This window comes from Coregonus lavaretus (genome assembly GCF_964263955.1).
Source record: "Coregonus lavaretus genome assembly, chromosome: 20".
Lineage (NCBI taxonomy): Eukaryota > Metazoa > Chordata > Actinopteri > Salmoniformes > Salmonidae > Coregonus > Coregonus lavaretus.
The window spans coordinates 30,499,740-30,513,176 of NC_140007.1; the positions used below are offsets into that span (position 1 = coordinate 30,499,740).

The window sequence follows — 13,437 nt, forward strand, 5'->3', positions numbered from 1 at the left end:
TGGGAATGAGAGAGAGTGCTGAAAGCAATCTTGGTCAAACTGTTCCACTTACCTGTCACCAGAAGATGTGAACCCTCTGATTTGTTTTAGACATGATTTACAGTCCACCCTTTCGGGGTGTTACTGAACAATGTCAGCAGTGTGAGGTATATTGCTAAAATGATGTGTAATGATATACTGATATACTGATATGATATACATACTGTACTTAGGTAGTTATCCCAATCATGTGTGTATTGTTACTCACTTTCAGTCTCTCGTGCTCTCCTCCGTGCACGTTCTCTCTCCCTCTCCCTACGGTGGCTCAGGAGGGACTCTGTGCCCGTCTCTGTGTCCAGGCCGTCCCGACTGCTCACCGCATTGGCACTGAAATACACACATTCAAAATGTTTAATTACTGTAGATCCACAATGAAACCAATGATTTATATATACACTAGATGACTAATAGGGGGTGCTGTGTTGAAGCCACTGTGCCTCCATCTTGGCACTCCCCCACCATTGTACAAAATATTTTGGAAGCTATAGAAACGCACTTATTAATGTCTTCATTTGTTTTTGCCACATTTATTCTATTACAAATTATGACTCTGTTTCAAATTCAGTCCCTCTGGCCATGAGCGATGTGTTGTTGTGGTGTGGTATGTGATGTGTGTTTCACTAAGTGTCATTAATGACCAGATACCCTGAGAGGGATGCATTCTGTCCAATGCTGCCTGGTACTAATGAGGAGGGCCATTGAAAGCCCAGATGATGCCTGTGGCAGGGTGGAGGATGGAGGGTGAAGGGGTGTGCGTGTTTGTGTGTGTGTGTGGGACCGGTAGAGCAGGTGTGGGCTGAGCTGGGACACATCTCATACTGTACAGGGCTGGAGGGAAGGTTATCCTATCAGAGGGGGTGAGAGGCTTTAGCCTCAGGGTAGCAGGGTAAAACCCACCCACCACTAGACACCAAGGAAACCTGAAGCTGGTGAGAAACACAACTCAACCAACCCAGCCTGCTGAACACTGCTCTCTCTCTGCACATACACACTCAGGGATGTACTGGACCTATACATGCATGCATCATGCATGAACGCACACGGGAAACACGAACGCATGCGCACACTAGTGTTCATATACGTAGGTACACAAGTACACGACTACACAGTAAGTAACTCATGCAGTATGGTCCTCAGGGTATAAAAGCTGCCATCTCATCAGCCTTAGGAGCCATGGGCTGACGCATGCACATTAACAACAAATATATACATAGTAATAATAATAATAATAATATGCCATTTAGCAGACGCTTTTATCCAAAGCGACTTACAGTCATGCGTGCATACATTTTTTTTGTGTATGGGTGGTCCCGGGGATCGAACCCACTACCCTGGCGTTACAAGCGCCGTGCTCTACCAGCTGAGCTACAGAGGACCACTAGTAGCAACACAGGCGTAGACAAGCTGTGGTCGGCTGTGCCATGCTCAATCAGAGGGATGAAGGGTAAACATGTTTCTACATCTGAATGTAATGATGCATCTGTGCCTCTCCAGAACAGGTCAAAATATGTATGCTAATGCTTACATTGTGCAAAAACACACACTGTATTAGTCACTGGTATAGATCAGGTGAGGCATTTTGTGTCTGTAGCTAGTGGTTATTATCTGTCTCAGGCAGGGATAAAGCATGGATGGGGCAGTATGTTAATATTATTTGTCTATGGCAGGGATTGGCTAGTGTGGTGTGGATATTGTGTGTCTATGGCAGCAGTCCAGCCTGGTAGGGGGTAGGCTGATCGCCTGTGTCGGTTGATCCTGTGTGAGATTACCAAGGGAGGGAGGCTGGGTTGGGAGAGGGGGATGGGGTGCTGCAGCTGTGATTCCCCCCACCCCGCTAACCTCCTATCATCACCCCCCCCCCCCCGGGAAACAGAGATGGGTGTCCGCTAATCCGGATTACCAGGCAGAAGCACATTAATTCTGCCTGCTCTGCACCACACTCAGCCCAAACACCTATTCTATCTATTCTATCCTCCATCAAACACAGCCATTCATACAGGAATGGATCCATGAAATACATGAATAAAGCACAATAACAAAATGAACTGGTAATAATATTCTGGCTATTTTCAGAATGAGGCTGAGGTTTTGAGAATGACAGAAGCTCACTATGGGGAATTCACCATAGGCCTATTCATGACCAGAGAAAAAAGACTGCCTGTCTGAAAGAGAGGGAGAGGGAGCGAGAGAGAGCAAGGGGAGAGAAAGTGAAGGGGGGAGAAAGAGGAAAGCTAAATCCTTGTAGTGTGGGAGCCGAGCTGACATGCTCATATTGGACCACAAGGTGGCAGTAGACACAGCAGGAAGAGAGGAGGCCCGAACAATAAAATCATCAGGCAGGCTGACAGCCAAGCAGCAGGGAGCAGCAGCCCGCAGAGGGCAAAAAAAGCCAGGATGTCAAACAGTAGATAAAGAGATACTGGAACATGACAGATTGCATGCTCTCAATACAGACCCCTGCAGAAGCTAACACACTGCTATAATGGCAACAACAACTCCAGCACAGCCCAGGGCCCACAGCATTTCCTGTTAAATTTGGCTTTGGGGGTTTCTCTCTTAACAAGTGCAGTGAGAATCTTTAATCAGTCTGTTTGAAGTCAAAGTCTAGTGCTTGCATAAGGGTCAAACAAGATTTGAGAAGTGGAGTTTGCGCCTAAGCTTTTAACCCATCGATGTAGTAATAACACCACACATTGTCTGACCTCATAATATATATTTATTAACTCTTAACTGGTAGGGCTGGGAATTGCCAGGGACCTTCCGATACGATATTATCACGATACGTAGGTGCCGATACAATATGTATTGCGATTCTCATGATTCTATATGTATTGCGATTCGATATTGTGATTTAATGTTCCAACATATTGCTCTGCATATGTCTGCTGCAGAAAGAAGAGAAAGCATGAGAAAATGAGTTTTGATCAGTCATGGAAATAACAGTGCTGAAAACAGGTTGGCTTGCTATTTAAAAAGAAGATGGAGAACAAGCTATAGGATGAAACATACTGGGGTTTTGGCGCAGGTACAGCCGACTACACGCTTAGAAAAGAAGGGTTCCAAAAGGGTTCTTTGGCTGTCCCCATAGGAGAACCCTTTTTGGGTTCCATGTAGAAGCCTCTGGGGAAATGTTTCTACATGGAACCCAATAGGGTTCTACCTGGAACCAAAAGGGTTATACCTGGAACCAAAAAGGGTTCTTCAAAGGGTTCTCCTATGGGGACAGCCGAAGAACCCTTTTAGGTTCTAGATAGCAGTGTAGCGCTAGCTAAGGCTACCTAGCATCACTATTAATTTAGGCTGGATTGGTGCTTTTAGTGTCTCAACACTAATAGGAAGCATTCAATGGCAGCAGTCTCTCCCTGAAGATGTTTACCCTATCATGGCTATTTCTGGAGCCGCTTTGAGGAAGCTTAGCTAGCTACATAGATGAGCAGACCGACTAACGCGCTTCCCCACGGATGGGAGGGCAGCCACTTCATTGGTGAGCATGGTAAGCGAGAGTTTGCTAGCGTGAACCCTGGCACACACACACCTACACACTTACACACACACCTACACACTTACACACCCACCTACACACACGCAACTCCAACTCCTGTGTGCACTCGGCTTGGCCCCCGTGTGGGTTGAATCTCTGTGATGAGCTCTCCAGATTCTGATTAGCATATGGCTTGCAGAGAATTAGAAAGGTGACATGGTGCATGTGTGTGTGTGTGTGTGTGTGCGTGTGTACTTGTGTGTGTAATTTGTGTAATGATGTGTGCATGGTGTTTATGTGCAATGGGACACATATGGAGCCAGTGCCATGTACTCACTGGAAGGAGGGTGGGCGGGAGTCACCGATGCCCCCTGTTCTCTCCAGGGGGGGTAGCAGCTCTGGGTGGCTCTCTGTACACTGGGACCCCCCATCAGAGTGAGAGCTCTCTGCCAGGACCAGCTGCAGACACACACAGAGAGAGAGAGAGAGAGAGAGAGAGAGAGAGAGAGAGAGAGAGAGAGAGAGAGAGAGGGGTGAGTCAGAGACAAAATACCAGAGACACATTTGAAAATAGAGATAAACAAACACATAGCCATACACACAGAGACAGTCATAGAATCAGACTGGAAAAGAGCTACAGACAAAGAGACAGACAAACATATTCAGTCACAAAAACAGACATAGAGAGAGACTCAGAGACACACAACAGATATTCAGACACAGATACACAAAAACAGACATAAGATAACTATCTGAGAGACATAAAAGAGAGATACTGTATTAAATGAGATGCATCGAAGGGGCCTGAGGAAAGCTGGTGGCTATGCATAAATACATTGGGAAACAGAGGGAACGTCGCAGCTCACATTGCTTTCACACTGGTGACTGTGTGTGCGTGTGAGCACAAAGGCTTATGTAAAATGGCCCATAGATACAGCTGCTCTGCTTTCATTTGAACCATAATAATGAGTGTTAAAGGAACATGCCAGAGGGAGAATCTAATAACACTGGAACATGATTAAGACACTGGGAAAACCTCATATAAAATGCAGCATTTTATAGAAATATCTATTTAGAGTTTGCAATACTTTACTTTTCATCTAGCTTTTGTGTTTTGAGGATTGTTAGGCACACTGACTACAAATTATTTTAATTTAATTTTTTGGACCACTCTTACCATACTTTTCTTGTTCAATCACTCTGCTATGTTATAGTTGACTTGTTTTCCTGATGGTGATACAGTAAATCACCTCGTCACAGCATGTCATTCGAGACATCATTCACAGGAATGGCATGTCGTACAGCCTGTCATGATAATGTATGCATCACTGCTACTAGCACTATGTACAACTATACCAAACTAACCTGTGTCTCGTATCATTATGTAGGCCTATGTTAGACTTGTGACAAGGCCCAATGTAAATCATTGTTAACTGACCTAATTTGTTGGTAGGATACTGTATGATATTGCTAGTAAAACTGTCCAGCCTGGACAGTGTTGTGATGTCGTTGTGTAACCATGCCTTGGTTCATCTCCCATTGGCTTAGCTCATACCTGTATAAGGCACTATGCATAGAAGCTCAACAATAAGTGAATCTTTCCATGCTGTAGAGTCTTCGAGTGTTGCACTGTGGAGGCGTGCTATTGTGATCTCTCTAGGTAGATACACTATATGGAGCGTAACGCTACACGTATCTTCTGCTACCGCTGAGCCAACGAGCCGCAGCGAGGTGGAGAGAAGAGCAATGGGACGGGGAGGGGAGCTATGGGACAGGGGGCGACGCCGCGGGGGCGCCATTCATCTCACTCACCCAGGACACCACTCTCCCGTTGAAGCAGGGCAACTTGGCGTTGTCGTCGGAAATCTCCTCTTTGACAACCCTGTGGAATGGACAGGCAAACACACACGCAAACACACACACGCGCAGACAGAGAAAAAGAGAGAGAGAGAGAGAGAGAGAGAGAGAGAGAGAGAGAGAGAGAGAGAGAGAGAGAGAGAGAGAGAGAGAGAGAGAGAGAGAGAGAGAGTCAGTCCTCAGCACACAGTTGTTAGCCTAACACCCAGGAATCATTTCTACTACCCTGCCCTGCTCTGCACAGATGAGCATACTGCAAGTGATTCATGCTTAATCAGTAGAATGTTCCACTTTTCGACCGTAACGGGCTCGGCACCCCATGTTACTGTTGACTAAGTCCATTGAAAGCAGATAGATGTTGAGCCTCATCCTCCATAAGTGATTAATGGCCCTGACTAAGTACAACAACATGATATTAGTGCAGAAACATTACATGGACAAGCACATAGATCAACAGCAAAGTGAAGACGATGCAAACCTGTGTGTGCACTGTGTATGTGTGTATGTGTGACAGGTCTGGGCATTGGGGAAATACATAGAATTTGTATTTATCGTGTGCACACAATTAACTGTACATATCGTCATCATATCAAATTCCAAATATATAGGCTATCCCCTACACTCTTAGAAAAAAAGGTGCTATCTAGAACCAAAAAGGGTTCATTGGCTGTCCCTATAGGAGAACCCTTTGAAGAACCCCTTTTGGTTCCAGGTAGAAACCTTTTGGGTTCCATATGGAACCCTTTCCACAGAGGGTTCTACATGGAACCCAAAAGAGTTCTAACTGGAACCAAAAAGGGTTCTCCTATGTGGACAGCCGCAGAACCCTTTTGGAACCCTTCTTTCTAAGAGTGTGCCTATCCACCCAGCCCAGCCCTAGAATAGTGAGAGTGGTTGTGTTGCCCTGAAAAAGGGACAGGGTAGTACCCGCCAGGGTGTCAGGAGTCAGTGCGGTATTAATAGAGTGATTGAGTGTGAGGCTACTTCAGCATTTACATCTTAGACTGTAAATTCCCTACAAAAATACTTCCCAGTTACCCTCTGACCCCTGGGACAGGGTTCAGCAGCAACCACTGCCAGTAACCAGCCACACCTGCTGGGCTCCTGTCACACAGTACAGACTAGAGCAGGCCTGGTCTGGAGGCCGAGGGTATACACAAACACACAGACACACAGTCCTGGGTTACAGTCCTGGGTTACAGTCCTGGGTTACAGTCCTGGGTTACAGTCCTGGGCTACAGTCCTGGGCTACAGTCATGGGTTACAGTCCTGGGCTACAGTCCTGGGTTACAGTCCTGGGTTACAGTCCTGGGCTACAGTCCTGGGTTACAGTCCTGGGCTACAGTCCTGGGCTACAGTCATGGGTTACAGTCCTGGGCTACAGTCCTGGGTTACAGTCCTGGGTTACAGTCCTGGGCTACAGTCCTGGGTTACAGTCCTGGGTTACAGTCCTGGGTTACAGTCCTGGGTTACAGTCCTGGGCTACAGTCATGGGTTACAGTCCTGGGCTACAGTCCTGGGTTACAGTCCTGGGTTACAGTCCTGGGCTACAGTCCTGGGTTACAGTCCTGGCTACAGTCCTGGGCTACAGTCCTGGGCTACAGTCCTGGGCTACAGTCCTGGGTTACAGTCCTGGGTTACAGTCATGGGCTACAGTCCTGGGCTACAGTCCTGGGTTACAGTCCTGGGCTACAGTCCTGGGTTACAGTCCTGGGCTACAGTCCTGGGTTACAGTCCTGGCCTACAGTCCTGGGTTACAGTCCTGGGCTACAGTCCTGGGTTACAGTCCTGGGCTACAGTCCTGGGTTACAGTTCTGGGCTACAGTCCTGGGCTACAGTCCTGGGTTACAGTCCTGGGCTACAGTCCTGGGCTACAGTCCTGGGTTACAGTCCTGGGCTACAGTCCTGGGTTACAGTTCTGGGCTACAGTCCTGGGCTACAGTCCTGGGCTACAGTCCTGGGCTACAGTCCTGGGCTACAGTCCTGGGTTACAGTCCTGGGCTACAGTCCTGGGTTACAGTCCTGGGCTACAGTCCTGGGCTGTAGTTATGCCTATCTCAGAGGTGGGAGAATAAAATATAATATAGGTGTGAATTCTGAAAAGTTCTGAAAAGATCAGTTCAGGTTATCTTTTATCTAACCAGGATAGTCCACCAGCAACAACTCACTGTTTTCCAGGGAGTCCTGGAACATGAACAGGACAAAGAGACTACTTGAAAGAAAAGCAACAGAGCGTCTGATGAAGTCTTTATACAGCATTTCTATGAAACTGCTGCTCCATTGATTTGTGAGTTCCTACTCACATGACGACAGCGAGTGACTGTGTCCTGTTGCGGCTGTATTATACTGTACTGTACTGTGGGAGTGGTAGAGAGAGATAACGTACAGTTGTGGCTGGAACTGACTAACACAGAGACAGAATGCTGCTGTGTGTGTGGCCTGTTCTGTTCCACCACAGAGAGGAAGAGGGGGTGTGATTCTCATCATTTGGTAGGAAGTGTATACATCCTCTGTCTATAGCCACATGACCAACTGAAGGTAACTTAGGAGGATGTGGGAGCGGTCAATACAAACAAATAGCCTATAGTCAAAGTCAGCGCTTTTTAACTCCTAAGGTCTTGGGATGGGCCTCTGATATATTATTAGCAGTGCTAATTTAATCCTGTTCCAAATTTAACATCATATTGGTAAATTAGTGGTCAAGGATCCTGTTTTAGTGTAATAAGTTGATAAAATAAGCTAGATACAACATGAATTGTAACAATCTCTCTCTCACTCTCTTTCTCTCTGCCTCTCAGTCTCTCTCTCTCTGCCTCTCACTCGCTCTCTCTGCCTCTCTCTCTGTTAAAAGCATTAAAACCAAAGGAATCCAGACACACGTCCAAAGGAAACAAAATGATGTGCACTCTGTAAACCATGACTTTTCTGCATGCATACTTTCATATTCAAACTGAATTTTCTACACCGAGATCCCCAGAAATACTTCCAGTAGCTACCCACTGGGCATACACTGGATGAACCAACGTTGTTTCCAAGTCATTTCAATGAAATTACGTTGAACCAACGTGGAATAGACATGGAATTGACGTCTGTGCCCAAGTGGGTAGGTGACACACACACAGGAGAGCTCAGTTTAAAATGGGACACGTGTCAGACACTGGGTTTCCGTCATCACAACTCTCACTTCTCAAAGCCGGCAGCTTAAACAAGTCTTAACAGATTTCACAGGATAATGACACAAGATTTACAGGGAGATTGCTGCATAATGTAGTGGTGGGCCACGGTAAGGCAGGGCTGGCTGGCTGTGTGTGTGTGTGTGTGTGTGTGTGTGTGTGTGTGTGTGTGTGTGTGTGTGTGTGTGTGTGTGTGTGTGTGTGTGTTGTAGGAATTAGAGGAGTTTAACTATGCCCAGGGCAGGAGGAAAGCTAGTTATAGTCTTGCCCAACAGCACAGGGTCAGGAGGGGCGACCGACCAGCCGGCTGTACACAGCAGGCCCATAGTCCAAAGCTTTCACTCGCCACAACAGTGCACAAAATATTTGTGATTAAAATTAGAATGAAAATGTATTTAATTATTCAAGAGGATCAGTTCTTCAACCTTAGCTCAGTGCTATTCCTGAAACCTCAGGATCTTAAACATATCAAGTTATTGTACTGTAATAATAACAACATTAACATTTCAAGTGAGGTAGAGGTACCACATGTGGAAAAACAGCAGATTTGACCCTCCATATGCAGCTGAGTATCCTCATTCATGCCAAGAGCACTTACTTCCTTTCCTTATATCATTACCTTCAGTGATCCTTTATGACAAAGGTTTTACTGAGGTCTCAAACAAACAGCTCAACCGTTGCCATGACAAAACAGCATATCAACCATAGAATTAGGAATTAGAATACGAACAGTAATTTAATAGGATCTCTATGATATCAACCTCAAAGCTCTCGAATTGTGCATTTACGGTATTGGCCGGCATTTGTATGTGGTTGAACAACATTATAATGCAGTCTTTTGTCAGGACAGTGTGGGATAAAAACTCAACAGCAACCCAGATTTACATTCTATCCTACACAAATCTATGCTTCAACTGGAAATTACAGACACACAATATTTCACGAGATATAAGCAAAAAATATATTTGCATAATCATACACAGATGGACTAAATACATTTTCTGGACAAAAAAATCATAAATTCCATGTAGTCCACATTCACTAATCCTGGTATTATCAGCACAAATCTATAATTTTATTACAATGAAATAAAAAATTGCTTGCTTCCCCTTCACAACAGGGTGTCTTCTATGTAAGACCTTGCACTGACTGAACATTTACATATCAAACACTGTCTATAACTGCAAGGGATTCCATGTTTTCCCTCTCTACTGGAGTCTTATTATTCCCTAGTTAATTTCTCTAACAGCTATACTGTCTGTGTCTATGCAGTACACCAGCCATATTATCCTCTATGTGTCCCTGACCGGCTGTGTTGTTCCCATACTGTATACAGCCAGTACCCTGAGTACAACGCTGCTCAAGGATTTCACTTGCACATGCGATTTTCAGTGTAGCCTACTTATCTACTTTAACAATGCTACAATTATCAAGCCATGGAATTTGTTGATTGAAATGACAAGACCAATACCACCACTGCACTGGCCCTTGTGGAAGGTGGACCATGGCACTAGGCCTAACACTGCACTGCAATCAAGAACAGAAATCCGTAACGTGGAGGTCTAACCCTAACTGTAACTCTTTAGAACAAACATGTTGTATTTGTTTCCATAATCAGAAGGTGGATCCCCTCACTTGGGGTCCCATGGGTCAATCTGCCCTGGCTGTGACTTGAGGGACAGGGACAGGACAGGAAGGCCCTGCTGAGGCCACAGTATAGACCCAACTAACTAACCTGCTACCAGGGAAAAACAGTTCCCTCACAAGGTCGTGCTGCCTGCTGTGGGAATGTCTGACATGACGATATGACGTCCCTGTGCTAGAGACAGAGGACTGCCTGTCTCTCTGTGTGTGGGTTTCTTCCTCTGATGTTTATGATAGTGTTGTACTAAATACAGTTTGGCTGTGAAATCGCCTCAAAACATCTTCAAAAGTAGAATAACTGGAAACAATAGCACCTTTTGGTAAATGGAATAAAGCTAAATTAATTAGTCACTGACTAAGATAATAGGTTTCAGAATGAGTCAATGTTAATGTGATGACTCAAACCAAATAAGGGAAATACAATCATATTCACACCAGATGGAGTCAGGTCTTCTACAGAGTTATGCCTGTGTGTGTGTGTGTGTGTGCCCCTGTGTGTCTGCGCCTGTGCGCGTGTGTTTGAGTGCATGTGGTGCCATGTGTGCTGTGTGTGTGACTGTGCGTGACAGCTTGTCAGAGGAGAAACAGACATTAACACAAATATGTCATCCTCCAAGCATGACTCTATAATAAGTGAACCTCTGACCTACAGCTATTAAAGGTGTCCATGTTGTCTGAATGTATGGGGTCAGGGAGAGGGGGAAAGGAGAGGTCAAACATTCTATTAACAGGACCATAACAAGAAAATATTACCATCTCTATAGACCTAGCTGCCTGTCTGGGGAGATCTGTCTGTGCAGAAAGACTGAGCGATGACAACATAATACTGAGTGCAATGAAAAGGGTGAGAGGAAATACTACATCTAAGAATAAAAACATACTTATATATTGCATGTAGGCCTATGGTGAATTATTCATGAATGTATCCTGCATTACTTCTAAATACTAGACCGTTTGAAAGAACAGAGGATAAATCCCTTGTACAGTAAAATAAAATATCAGTGAAAATAGGCTGTAGGCTAACGTGTGAAAAATCATGTTTAACATCTAACCAATCAGACTATCATTTATTTGATATCAGTGAATATAAATTAAATGTCTGACAGGCAACAATGCAATTCACTAATTGCTACCACTAACCACAGACCATCTACTGGCCAATAGAACTGTAGTGTACATTCACAGGACAATAGGCAGAACTATTAAGTGACAATGGTAATTAAAATACGCGTTATTAATTACATTTAATGTTCAATAGAGTATTGGTGTTGACCAGCTGAGCTTGTTCGACTGATTTACATGATGTTTGTCAATAAAAAAGGTTTGCGCGATTTTTAGTGCTATTTGACAATTATTGCAGGCCGTCAGTCCACGGCACTCGCCTCTTTCTGGGAGTGCTCTTCTACCGGGCAGCCATGTTTCTACTCAGGCATTTTCAGCTGATTTGCGGCCTACGGTCGCATGGCAAAATGGCAGAAAATGTGCAAAATCCCAACAACGAAGAGTGAGCTTTTGGCTGTTCAACCCATTCGTTATATAACATGTATGGCGAGCATACGGCGCGTTATGATTTCCATGAAAATGTATGTTCGCTTGATTAACCTTCTGCCTAGAATCGGAGGAAATTACCTTTGTGCGTGTGTATGCGTGTGTATTCGTGCGCGTGCTCGTCTGTGCGTGTAAAACAGAGGGACATGAGAGGGCTACAGGATCCCTACTGTGACAATTTCAGTCCATTGGATGCCTATTTGACGCATCGGATTACGTTTAGCCTATCCCATTAAATCAAATAAGATTAACATGACATATATATGTCAAAGTTCTCATCATATAGTCATGCAGTCACATTTGATGATTGTCTCCTGAAAATCATGATTGGCTACAGTTAATATGTGACCATTTTCGATCGGCATCAATCTCTATTCTGCTTTTCCTTCGCTTCTTTCTGTTTATTCCCTATTGCCATAAGTGCTACAAAGTCATGAACACACAAGAGAAACATGTCTGGCAATAATTCATTTGGAATCGATCCCGAACTCGCGCCACACAGTAAACATGTGGAGGATTTGTCAACGTAACATCTATATCATCAAGTTAGATGGGCTTATTACTACATGACGATGACAACACAGCACAACCTTCGAAATGAGATATAATAACTTTTGTGTGGACTACAGTAGCCTATAACCAACATCGACAACAATAAAAGCGTAATCGCGTTTAATGTCCTATGGGATATTGGTGTTACGGGTCCGAACTTCAAAGGACCTATTCTATTGCGCATTGGATACAATGAACAGGTGCCAACTGCGGATCAGACATGACACAACCAGTCTTGCGCAAATGTTAGAATGTTGCAACCTTTGTTGTGAAATTGGACACATGGTTGTGTCTGTGTAATAACCAATTAGGGCTGAGCTACGTTTATACTTCTATGATAACAATAACAAGACTGCAACATACACAGGAATAAAATATAGGCTATTCATGGGTGGCTTCTTACCCAAAATCCTGGTCCATGGATTTGAAGAAGAATTTGTAGCTATTGACTGGACGATTGTTGAGGACATTTTTAAAATCCGCTAAAGTGACTTTCTCAGGAGAAACTGATAATTTCACTAGATAAGGAGTCTCCTCCTCGTCAATGTGATATATTATTTTAGTCTCCGCCATAAGAGTGAGGATAGGACAATCATTGACACAGGAAAGGAACAAGGGTTGGCAGCGCAATAATAAATATGAGACTATCTAGCTACCTAATAAGACGAAACGCTGCCGTGACATCATTAATAAATATAACTGTAGACCTCACGCTGGAAAATAAATAACCTTGTATTTGATCAAATAAGCAGAAATCTAACCATAATCGAGTCATAAGTGACTGTATTCCAGCTCCAATGTGTCTCGGTACGGTGGCTCTCTCGGTACTAAAACAGGAAGGGACGGTCCACATCCTTGCGATATTGAGTTGGGAATATTTCTATTTTTTCCAGTAATTCGTTAGACAGTGCTGTCATCTAGTGGTGTGTTTAGGCTAGACCCACTGTTCCCCATCATACAGTACTAGTCACAGACAGTGTTCTGCAGTCTGCAGTGCACCATCCATAAAGCGGGGATTGGAGGACACATTCTATTCAGTAAACCTTTGGTGGGGATTTTACACAAGGCTGTAAAACCTATCTAATTTACCATAGGCTACTGTATATCAATAGTAACACAGTTATTTACAATTGTTTTTATCAG

The 13,437-nt window shown here is 44.4% G+C and overlaps 1 protein-coding gene across 3 annotated transcripts in view; it reads right to left on the reverse strand.

Annotated features, from left to right (window-relative positions):
• LOC311148088 (segment polarity protein dishevelled homolog DVL-1-like) overlaps window positions 1-13,122 on the reverse strand; it is a 31,688-nt gene extending 18,566 nt beyond the window's left edge. For 2 of the 3 annotated variants that reach the window (XM_084184999.1, XM_084184998.1), the window contains exons 1-4: window positions 12,698-13,106; window positions 5,333-5,402; window positions 3,858-3,979; window positions 248-366 (exon numbers count right to left, since the gene is read on the reverse strand). In XM_084184999.1, the coding sequence (XP_084041125.1) occupies window positions 248-366; window positions 3,858-3,979; window positions 5,333-5,402; window positions 12,698-12,867 (481 nt within the window). In that variant the 5' untranslated portion in view covers window positions 12,868-13,106. Of the gene's footprint in view, window positions 1-247; window positions 367-3,857; window positions 3,980-5,332; window positions 5,403-12,697 lie in introns of all 3 variants that reach the window. The other variant, XM_084185000.1, reaches the window with a different exon arrangement.
• Window positions 13,123-13,437: the final 315 nt, after the last annotated feature.